The 12,348-nt window shown below is 32.0% G+C and overlaps 1 protein-coding gene across 1 annotated transcript; it reads left to right on the top strand.

Moving 5' to 3' along the window:
* The first annotated feature begins 3,113 nt into the window (after positions 1–3,113).
* Positions 3,114–10,715, top strand: LOC136821812 (limb region 1 protein homolog). The gene is made up of 16 exons (XM_067078033.1): positions 3,114–3,227; positions 3,492–3,573; positions 3,702–3,732; positions 4,149–4,288; positions 4,567–4,670; positions 4,869–4,998; positions 5,342–5,410; positions 5,683–5,747; positions 6,065–6,137; positions 6,517–6,609; positions 6,838–6,914; positions 7,394–7,471; positions 7,725–7,798; positions 8,548–8,638; positions 9,302–9,368; positions 9,729–10,715. Exons 1-16 carry the CDS (start codon positions 3,153–3,155, stop codon positions 9,938–9,940), a joined length of 1,461 nt encoding a protein of 486 aa, XP_066934134.1. The 5' UTR covers positions 3,114–3,152; the 3' UTR covers positions 9,941–10,715.
* The last annotated feature ends 1,633 nt before the right edge of the window (positions 10,716–12,348 follow it).

Below are 12,348 nucleotides of genomic sequence, written 5' to 3'. Positions count from 1 at the left end.
TTTTTTTTCAAGTAATAAGAGGGTGTTTTGGAATAGGGCGAGGAGATATGTATTACAACTTCCATGGTGTTAAAAGAAGCAAAAGAGAGATAAATAAAATGACTTAAAATTGTTGTTTCGTTATTTTCACTCTTTCTTATCATTGAAAATAAATTCTTTTGTTTTCCGTTTTCCCTCCTTTTCTTACATTATCCTTTTCAATGTTTAATTTCAAGCCAGTTGGATTACCCTCTTGCATTGAAAAGCTTTTAACAATAAGCGATCACTTTAGATAAAATTTTTTCCAATACCTCTTCCAAGTTTGTAAATTTGTGAAGAAAATTTTGAGGAAAACGATTTTTTGCTAACAAGCATATTGAGGGTTTGACCTTTTTCGAGGGTTGCGTGCCCTCATGTAGAAAAAAAAAAAAAAAATGATAAAAAATTCAAATTTTTCGCGGAAACTAATTTTCGCGGATGGGCCTTTTTCAAATTTCCAATGGGACTTATTTTCGCGGATGACACCCGAATCCGCGAAATCCGCGAAAATTAATCCCCGCGAAAATTTATCCCATTAAAGTAACTCGTCTGCAGCGATATTTGTCCCTGCATATGCGAGTGCTTCTGATTGGCCAATACGTGACCAGTCACTGATCAGAATTTCCGCGTGAAAAATATATATTTGGACTTTGTACCCTATGCTGCACGCAAGCACTTAAAGCTAAAGTCCCGCAAAAGCGGGACAAAAATCAGTTTTTTGAAGTTTGCAAAAAAAACGTCACAGAAGATCTTTCAAATTCAACTTTTGCATTTTTCTTTTTTTTGTAAAAGTTCTAGGAATGAAAATAAAGGGATAATGATAATTGAATACTATCCACTGATGATTCTCTGCACTTTTGTAGAGCTAGGATTGCTCCGCGTACTCTTCGCTTGAGAAAATGATTGACAGATTAAAGTTTTCACCCGCACCGGCACTCTGCAAGCGTTCTTGGCACAATCCTCAGACCGGCCAAAAATGGTAGACTTAGCTGTGACAGATAATTTCGATGGAAGTTGTTGGAATGTTTACAAGGCTCTTGACAGAAAATGCTTTGTTTTATTGTCAATGGTGACAGTGCCATTATTAATTTAGTTAGATCTGACATATTGATGTTTGTAAGTGCACTTTATAGTTTTTGATTCCCATTCAAGAATCATATTCTGGTTTTCATGTTATTAGATGCTGTTTTAGAGCTTTAGAGCTAGCCTGTTCTATGAGGAATTTTATAACACTTCATGGCAGATTAAAAAGACCATCAGAAAACAAAAGTTTCTTTGTTTATCATTTTCGCATTTATGGCGAAGAACGAAATTTTCAGAAGATGCTTTATTCGATGTGCGGATTCCCATTTCTGTAAAATCATGATCCCCATGGTTGCGAAATGGTAGCTATGGGTAATTCCTTTGTTCTTTTGCTATTTTCTTTGGTTCTATGTGACGTAAGGACGCTTCGCAAAATCTAAGTACTTCCACTAACTGAATGGAACCCCATTGAACCATCATAGTTTGATTTGAAAAAATAATCGAACCTAATCGAACACTCACAATTTTTGAAGTTGCAAATACATCTTGTAGATGACTGATGTTGTTTTCAGAATTCTAGATTTCCTAGTGTGACTAACTGTCTTCTACTGATTGCTTTGTGGCTTTTTCGCATCCTCAAATTTCTAAAGAAGGCAGGAATTTGATGCAAGAGTTAGATTATCAACAAAGTGCCACAAAAAATTCTGGAAGAATAATTTACAAACATAAATATTTTTAAAGATTTGGTGTGAAAAAATGAAACATGGAACATGGACGTGTACCTTATTTCTAAGGTGTTGACTTGAAATTGAAAGTAAAACCAGGGTAAACCAAAGTGAAACCAGCCCTCACTCCATGAGTCCCTTAATCTTGATGTAGGACTAGGAGTTTTAGTTGCAGGAAGCTAAAGAGAACTGGTTTTCACAAGGCAACAATTTATTTTATTTGGTGAAAACAAATTTTGGCAAAATTTGCTTGACAGGTCCTTTGGCAAACAGTTTTTCATCAGGTACATTTCCAAGAAAGATGTCTAGGACACATGCTTTATGAACATGTCCTGTCAAACTGTTCCAGGTGTAGTAGAGGTTAATTAATAGCGTCAATCTTTACCATAATAGTTGGAGTGTTTTTTCAGAATCATTATTAAAATACCTTTTGAAAATAGCCTTTTTTCAGAGACCTTAGGGCTCAGACTATTTTTAATGAAGTTTTGTTGCATTAAAAAGGCCAAAGGCTTCTCAGACTATTTTCAATGAAGTTTTGTTGCATTAAAAGGCCATAATTTTTAACAACTTGCAGATTTAGGGGTATGGCTCTGTAATTAATTTACTGCACAGGAAAACAAAAGTGAGCTCCCGATGAGCTCTAAAAAGTATTTGTGTCTGAAATTGAATATTTTAAAACTGATACTGTAATGCAATTTACTTAATTGATTTTGGTCAATTAAAAGATAATAACCTCTTGCATATTGCATTTAATTATCAAGCACATAACTCATACTATGTTTGGCAAGCAATAGCAACTATATATCATCTAATTTTTCGCTTCTTTATCTTATCTACATTATGTGATTATGCACTTAACCTATACTATGTTTGTAATATTTCTATAAGAAATTAAATTTTGTTCTTCTAAGCTAGCAACTTTATCTTATCTAGTTTTTAGTTTCTTATCTATGTTAATAATACGCCTACTATATAAATCTTTATTTTGTTTACAAAAGTTACCTGAAATTTAACAAGGCTCAATACACGCTTTTTCTTTTATAAGAATAACTTCTATAAGAATATTAGGGTGAGATTTCGGGTTTAAAACAATAGGCCTATTGTTTAGAACAATAGAAAAATAAGAATAATGCTCACCCTCAACCAAAGTACACTATTCTTATAAAAAAAAAAGCGTGTAAGGCTTTAAATCTTTGAATTATCAAAAATGTCTAAAATTGTCTTAAAATATTGCAATGTATTATAAAGTGAAAAATAAACTATTACGAAGCATTTAGTTGCATAGTATACTGTAATATACCAGTGAAAAATTTTAATTTATTTAATTGTTAAACTTCCTTTGTTTTAGAATTTTTGAAAAGTTATTCACAATTGAAATTTAAAAAGATGTTTGACACATTTTTTGCAACAGCAGAATATGTTGATGAACAAGATTTCTACAACGCTATTCGAGAATATATCGTAAGATTTTTTCTAAAGTTGTGTTATGAATGAACATTATAATGTAATGAGTAACATAAAAAATGAAACCGTAAATGAAACGTTGAAATTTGAAAAACTGATATATCTTGAATTATATACCACTCACACGTCACATTTATTGCTAATGATGACATTTTGACATCTCATCCCCACTATTTGTTGATACTTACAGGTGCTAACCCTCACAATATTTAAGCAATTATTTTTTCATATTGTAATAAAAAATATTCTTATTTTCTTTAGATTTCATTACTGACGTTCATTTTTGTGTATTTTATGTCCTATCTGTTCATCAGTCGTTACAAAAGAAAAATTGAAGAAAGTGGTATGCAAAAACATTTTCATCTTTTTTCAAGAATAATCAATACCCTGTTGTGATCAATTTTAAATTAAATTGTCCAGAACTTACATGTTTTTTTATAAAACCAGTAAAGATTTTCCATTTTTTCTTAGATTATGAGGATGACTTGGTTTACAGAGTATCGTAAGTTTCAATATTTTTTGAATAATTTCCTAATTACAATGCTCATACCTAGCATTTTATGGTTTAATTTTTTTAATTTTCGCAAGATTGAATTTTGTGAGCCTAAAGGAATGAAGAAAAATCTTTTTAGAATTATTTTTCCTGAATAAGTGTTTTGAAAAGTTTTGGTAGTGATTAGCTGTTAGCTTCAATTGGACCTGATAATGTACGTTTTCACCAAAAATTAAATATTTAGAGCAAAAATTATACAAGTTAAAAGTATATTTGGTTTATGAATATATGCCAAAAATTAGTGAAAACAAAAAATTGATATGGCAAAAAAAATCCTAGTAAATCTACAGAAGAGTTATTTTCTATGCTATTTAAAAGATTGCTCTTGTTGACAATACTCATAACTCTCTATACTGTTTTATCAGGATCTGGTTATGTTGTTTCACAATGACCGTTTCCATTGGTGCTGTATTGCTGTTACCGTTCTCCATCTTCAGTAATGAGATATTGATCAGCTATCAGAGTAGTTTTTATATGAAATGGTTGAACGATTCACTGATACATGGTATGATACAATTACATTATTTAAAAAATAAACTTTTCGTTCTCACCTTATTCTTTTTATCATTTCAAAGCCTTTTAGTTCTAGCAAAATTTTCATAAAACCATCTAAAGTTGATTTCTTCATATTATGTACATTTACGAGCCCCTTGCATAGTAAGCTTCAGAAAAGTAGATTTGGGCCAAGTTATCTAGGGCATATTGGAAACCGGGAAAAATGAATTAATCTCAAATTATTTAAGTGAAACTTTAACTTTAAATATTAGAACTAATTTTTTTTAGGTCTTTGGAATCAAATATTTCTTGGAACCTATATTGCAATGTTTTTGGCAATGCCATTTGCATATTTCTTCACTGAGTCAGAAGGTTTTGCAGGATCTAGAAAGGTATTTTTTTGTATTTGAACTTGTTTTTGATATCTTCAAAACTTTTAGTTTTGAAATCTACATTCCAATACTCAATAAAAGCCCCTTAAAATTTTTATAATTTGTAAGATTCGGAGGTGGTTTTAGCTAATGATTTAGTAGAATTGATAATTGGGCTGAATAACTTTCTCAGTTTTTTATGTCTTTCTTCCTTTTTAGGGTATCAAATCACGTATTTATGAGACATTTGTTGTTCTTTTCCTGTTGTTGATATTGGTTTCCTCTTTTGTTTGGGTGTTCTCTGCTTTCATGTCTGGTGAAAAAGGTGGCTGGTTAGCTAGTGTATCAGGTAAGCGAGTTGATTTATAACCAATCTCAATAATTGAAACCTCTGTAGCCTTGCCTTTGAATTTTAAAATGAAATCTTAAATAGATATTTCACAGTCCTCAAGTCAAGCCTGCAATCTTGAAACAGAGAACCCCGAATATAAAGATATCCGGAAGGTATATCTTTTTTACTTTTTACAGTTGCTTAAAGCCCCCTCCCCGGCTCAAGGCAAGCACTAACTAACACTTTGCTCCATTATAATATTGTTTTTTTCCTGGTGTGATTTTGAGGCACTGTAGCACAATTATATGTCTTAGCTGTATTTTTAAATCAAATTTTATCATATTTATCTTTTTATTTTTAGAAACGTGGATGCCACCTCTTCCATTTATTTATTCTTGCATCTCTCTTTTTGGCGCTCTCTTATTGTTAAGTAAGTTGTCCTCTAATATTATAGATAAAAAAAAAGTCCCTTTATCTTTACTCTCACCATGAAAACAAATTTATTTGAACATGGAGAGTCAAATTTATGGAGACTATTTTTAAAGCTGAGGGGACAAAAAAGTGTGTTCGAGTTATAGAGGTCCTATTTATCTTGAAACGCTACACTGTTTACATCTTTTTGAATCACATTTGTTTGGGTAAGCTTTTCATCAGTGATATTTGATTGTTTATAATAATCTTTTTGTTTTGTTTTTGCTTTAGTTTGTACACCACTTGGATTTGCCACGCTCTTTACCATCCTTGGCAATGTCATTGTCAGACCAAAGGTACACACAATTTCTTTTCGTCAAATGTTTATCAGATCTATCTTCTTTACAAATTTTTTTGATGTAAAATAAAATCCTTAAAATTCTCATCTTAACAAGGCTGAAAATGATTGAAATAATCAGATATTCAATTCCTAATTTGATGGAATAGGTATAAGTAAGGTAAGTAATAGGTAAGTATACAAGTCATAAAATTCGCATAAAATTATAAGCATTTTACTTTATATAAAAATTTGTCTGCTTTTTTTGGGACACAAAAACATTGTCCCCTTTTCCTCGGAAAGTAATATTTTGTCCCTTTTCTTCCTTCACTTCAGTTCTTCATCGATTTAGACGATCAAATACAAGCACTCATTTTCGAGGAAGAAGATATTCGTAGAAAGCTAATGAGTAAGTCCCGAATAGAAGTTACGGTCAAATACTATTAATTCCAGGTCCCTCGGTTCCTTTTTATAGTCTGATCAGCTCACGGGTAACCAAGCTTTCTGGCTATGGACATAGTGGAAATATTGTTGAAATAATGATAACGCGCTGAAATCTTGTAACCTCTTAAGAAGACGTATTTCTTCAGGGTTAGAATGTTTTTGGAACTTATCATACTAGAAAAACAAAAGGAATGTAATATAGCATTCTAGACTAGGTGTATGTGAGATTACCAATCTTTTCTATCTAATGGCTTCTTCCTTATCTACCAATATTTATCTTGACAAAGGTATTTTGTTGATATTGCTTTATGTTAAATTTTGATTCATTTTCATTTTTCATTCAGGGTCACTTTCTTACACTGGATTGAAGACTACTGACACCAAAGAATCGTTAGAAGCAAAACTATCCACAGCCAAAGAAAAACGATTAAAACTTGGTGAGTGAATTGAACGGCAAACTAGACAACTTTTTGAGGAGGAGCCATTGACTTTTGGAAGCATAAATTTTCTTCACTCAGTACTTTAAATATTTTACATTTGCCTTTCAACATTAACTTGATATTGCAATACGAAATTGGACATTTTTGGTGTCCTTTGATTATATATAACTTCCTTCTTTAAATTCGTGATTTGGCAATTTTAGAACCTAAATATCTCTTTTATAGAACGCGAACGAGATGCTTCAGTGTTTGAGAAAACTTTACTTTATCCACTTTGCTTGATCGCTTTGTTGGCCGCAACTGTAAGTATTAGTTTAACTTTGAATTAATAAGACCTTTCTTTTAACTTGCTTGTTACTATTTCTATACACACTTCTTTCCCAAAATGGGGTGGTAGTGGTATCCTCCGAAAAACGAAAGAATGGAGGAAGGATCGGAAATCCTCCCAAGAATGGTTCCCTCAGATGGGCTGAGATTGTCCGTTTTTAAGGCAATTTTATCACTACTCATATTTGAATAGTAGTCAATTAAACTAGGACTAGGATTCTTTAAGGTTAGGGAATTTCATGGAAATGTCATTTCCCGGGAAAATCAACGCAATCGATCGTATTCTTTAAAATCAATGTCTCTTACCCATTTTCAAAAGTTGGTTTCTCCTAATTTTTTCTATAATAGCATCTGGTTTATTCATTGTTTTTATCTTATCTTCGATACATCCTTACTTTTTGCAACGGGACTTCGACTTCACTTAATCTGAGTTCTTTTTTCAATAACTGTTTAGGCTGTATGTTTACTAATGGTAGCAGTGAATTCATTTCGCTTGGTCTTTGGACAACAAGATCTTCCCTTCACCGATAAAGTAAGTTCTAAGTCACTGACATACTAGGCTAAACTATCCTACTAAACTGTTTTTAGCCTTTATTCTTGTACCTTAAGTTGACACCCGCCTCTTGCCGAAATTCTTTCATATTCCTTACTTTTCAGGATTTGTTTAGTATAACTGGCGAAAAGTCGCACTCGTCTGACATGCTGCTATTGAAAATTTTATCAGATGATTTTCGTTGATTCCTCGTTTATTTCGTTTATGAAATGGATTGTTTATCTTCTTTCAGTATCCCTCACTTGGAAAAATGTCTATTTCGAAATTGGGATGGTTTGGAATTCTGCTACAAATTTTCCTGATCTTGTATCCTTTCAATACATTGTTCATGGTTTTTGACTGTATCTCCTAGTTTGTCCCCTTTATGCTTCAGGATCAATTTCAAAACTTTACTGCAAACATGGGAGTGTAGCTCTCTCCAAACAGTGATGTAGCATATTTTGAAATTTATTTTTATGAACTGTCTGGAATATGATATTTCTGTTAATAAGTAACGCTAACTTTGTGTTTTGTGTAGGTCATATTTCTTATCATAAAACCAACACAACTGATCAAAGTTCTTTCTTATCAAATTTCTTGAAATAGTTTGTGGCTAAAATAAAAATGTTAAAAATCATAAAAATGTTACGTAAGCTTATGTCTTAAGAAAGGTTTTCCATTAAAAAGGCCAAAATACACCCTCCTCATTCAAATTGTGGGTTAAACGTAAAGTTTCCTACCGTTCAAATTTGAAAGTCTATAATACTGCCAATACAAAAGCGACAACTCTCTTAATAACGATACTGCATGTGGATTAGATTTCACGCGATATTCGCGATTTTTGGCCGTTTTTGCAAAACTTATCCTCAAGAAAAAAGTTTTAAACTCTAATTTTGGCTAAGACTCATACGAAAATGAAAGAAATTAGGTGAAAAGAGGCCGATTCGCGAACTTGAATCGACGAGATAGTTTTAAATTCTCAACTCGCGAAAATCAATCTACTCTTTAAAATCTCGATTTTTGATAAAAAACACCTCTCACATGTTTCCTTGACAATATATTGTTTCTCCGAAAAGTTACATCCTGACAGCTTCAGTAGTGGGCTTCTACAGTTCACCTTTCTTCATTCATTTGAAACCGAAACTACGGAACACCAGTACGACTACGGTAAGTTTACAGGTAGAAAACCATAGTCCGCATAAAGAATCCCGGTCTGGGGAAGCCTTTTGTATCTTTTTATTGTTTCTTCTTCGAACTTGCGTTGAAAATTTGTTTGTTTTGCTCACTTTTTGATCATGTGATTAAATCTTAAATCAATCCCAATAGGAGTACTTGGTAACGTGATCAAAAACTGAGCAAATCGATCAATCAAATCTTCTAGACTAGGGTTTTATACGGACTATGATAAGACCAAAACTCAAAAATTTCTCCTGTTAATCCCCAACTCAAAGGTTGTACTTTTTATTTTATAAATACAAATTGCCTTCAATTAAAACATTGAGATTTCAAGTCGTTATAAGTGCAATAGGCCATTTGATGAAAATTAGTTTATCCATTGTCTCGAGTAGGTTACTTTGTAAGGCCAAGCCAGGTTAAGTCTTCAATTTTGCTGATATGTCTTGGAAAATCCCCCGGTAAATTTTGAGATACCACTTTGGATTCTTGCCAAAAACCTTTAAGAGAACCCCTTCAGAATGTGACCTAGTCGACAATGGAGGGTTCTGGTGAAATTTTCTTTTTATTCCGAGACCGTGGTTTATAGTAAGTTGAGCTTTTCCTAGTAGAATGACTACAAACTTAGAAAATATATTATATTTTTTTCTGTTTCAGCTGATAGCCAACTGCATCATCTTCTTAATCTTCAGTTCGGCACTACCTGTCTTGGTGCGAACACTTGGTGAGTCTTACTTAGGTGTCCTGTTGGTCCTAAGCGCACGAGAGAGAAAACGATCTTTTCTCGACAATCTAAAGTAGGAAACGATAGAGCTGGGACCAGCAATGACTGATCGTGTACTTTGAAAGGGAGAGGGTTATTGTTTCTTTCCGATCTAGGTCCTAAATAAATCGAAAGATAACGATACTGGTTTCTACCTAATGGCTTGATTAAAGAAATACCTTGATTTTATATTGAAAATTTTATGAGTCGTATTTTATATCTGGAGTTATTGGCATTATTTATTGAATGATTATACAAACTTCCCAGATAAAAAATCTTTCTAGTTTCAATAAATTTGTCATCACTTGATTTACCTTTTAGGTATAACCAGTTTCAACTTAATGGGTGAATTCGGACGTTTAGACTGGCTTGGTAATTACGAATTGGTTTTATTTTACAATCTGCTATTCGAAGCTTCGACATCATTTTGCTTGGTCAATAAATTCACCAAATCTGTTCGAGATGCTCTTTACGAACAATTCAAATATTCAAGTCTCTTCAAATTCTTGAGACGTAAAACGAAAGAAAATTGAACATTTTATGGCTTTTGGGTTTATTGATGAAGATGGGATTTGCATCAGCGAATATTCTTGTTATATTCTATGTATAAACTCTATCATTAGTTTGGCTCAGATTTGTTTAAGTTTAGCGATCAATGATAAACATTTTTTTCGCACCCTTACGACTTTCATTTGAGGGTTTTCTTTTTTGTTTCGTTTGCTTCCTCATCAATTTTAATTTACAAGGTTTTTCATCACATTGAATTCACACGGATGTGGAGCAAGAAAAACATTTTTTGCCTATATCAGCATAATATCACAATAGGGAGACACCGTCCTGATATGAAATATGTGTCTGATATGAAACGGGAACACTTTTGTAAAAATAAAACCTTTAAAAGTCTCATTTTTCAACGTTAACTGAAATATTCTGGTGGATATTGATCAAATAAACTTTCGCGGTTTTCGCAAATGCCGCCTTAGCTTTTTACGTAGTAAGATTAATTTTTGAGACTGAATTTTGACAGATGTATGATACAAAGTATATTATGAATAAATTACGAAAGAAAAGATTTATTGTTATTTACTATTTACTGAAAATGTTGAAGCTATATAATGTGTATATAAAGAATTTTGCATAAAGTTTTTAAATTAATTTACCTTTTTCTGTCATTTTGTTGTCATTTTTAGAAATTTGTTTATTAGAAATGTTTTCGTACCTAAGTACTTTTTTAGTATAAACTCTTATAAAGTAGTTGTGTTTTGGTTATCTCATGTGATAAGATGGAAAGGATTTATAGAAATACTGTAAACTTCTTCCATTCCTTTTTCTTTTTTGCCTCATTAATAGTAATTTGCAGACCGATCTGTAAAAGGTCTCTTGAGGCTATAGACTACAGAATATCGCCCTCGAAACTATTTACACCCCTGTATCACAGGCCCGCTGCGACCCATATCCCACTAGGAAATCGATTTGATTTTATTCGAAATTCAATGTTTAAAAATTGCACACCAAAAGCATCCAACTGAATTTTTTAACATTGGAACAATAGAATTTCTATCCCCATTTGCACTTCAATAGGAAGTTGTGAGATAGGGGTGTATATTTGGAGTAGCTAGTAATTTCTGAATGAAAAAATGTTGCATCGAAATATTTTTATATCTCAAGAAGTTGAATGAAAGATTTCCTTGAATTAGCATTAAGACAGCTGAAAATTCTACAGTATGTGGCCCCCAAAACGGCGATCAAATTTGAAACTTCTCTCAAATCTGGAGGAAAAGAGATTTTACAAAAATTTTTGCTGTATGAAAACCTTTAACATCTCTACTTTATTTCCTGGAAGTTCTTTTTCAAAATTTTCAATTTCAACAATATTTTTCAATCGCTTAAAGATAGGTAGCTTTTTTCTAATGGCCCCCAAAACGGAGGTTTGAAATTTTAGCGATTTCTCGAGATATCTTTAAGATATAAATACAAAATTTTGACCATAGTTTTGAAATATGATTTAGAGGGTTTTGGGCATAAATTTATTTGATAAAATTTTTACAGTATACCCCTGGTTGTCAAAATGCAGGTTTGGGGCCCCCAAAACGGAGGTATAGCTAAAATCAAATAATTAAGCCCGGTGGTAAAAGGGGGAAAAACTATGAACATATTTGTGTTTTCCCTTAAATTTACGAGCCGATGGATGTAAAATTTATGATTTTTATGAAATATTTCAAGATTTTCAATATTACAAAGTCCAAACTGAAAATTTAGAAATTTTCAAAATGACAATTTTGATTTAACAACGTCTTAATCAAGTTCTTAAAAACAAATCTCTTTTGAAAATAGTTCCATTCATGTATGGAATAAGCTGTGAAGATTTTAGAAAAAAAGCTTAACTGAAACTGAAAATATTAAGCTTTAAAGATATTTTTCTCCTATATTTTGCAAAAAAATGACAGAATTTGCCGTTTTTGCTGATTCAGCGAAAAATTTTATATATAATGTTAATTTTTTGTTGTAAATTATTAACTCAAGGTGATAGGAATAGAATTCCAAGATTTTTTGCTTTTTCTCATATTTAGAATTTTCGGTTTTGTCAATGCTGATTCTAGGGCTCCAAAATACTGGTTGACCTTCAAGATGCTATATCTTTTACCCAGCCTCTAAAGTCACAGATGTATTTGCATTTTCTGAACGGCATTAGGTGTAGAAAGTTTCCTATACCCCATTTTCATAACTTATTTTCAATATCCAAGGAGCTAGAGTGAGTTATATGCAATTTTTATCTAATTTAAGTGTTAAAATATTTCCTTTAGACGCAAATATGTTATTTTGAATCCGTCTCAAACCAGCAAAAACATGCTCATTCTTAAGTATAACCATCATTCTTTCAAAATAAACAAAAATCGTTTAATTCTGATAAATCTACAAGTCAGAATCTTCTTTTTAATGA

This window comes from Clytia hemisphaerica, unplaced genomic scaffold (genome assembly GCF_902728285.1).
Source record: "Clytia hemisphaerica strain Z4C2 unplaced genomic scaffold, Clytia hemisphaerica genome assembly, whole genome shotgun sequence".
NCBI lineage: Eukaryota > Metazoa > Cnidaria > Hydrozoa > Leptothecata > Clytiidae > Clytia > Clytia hemisphaerica.
Note: the sequence above shows the minus strand (reverse complement) of the source record. Positions and strands in the feature narration are given on the sequence as shown.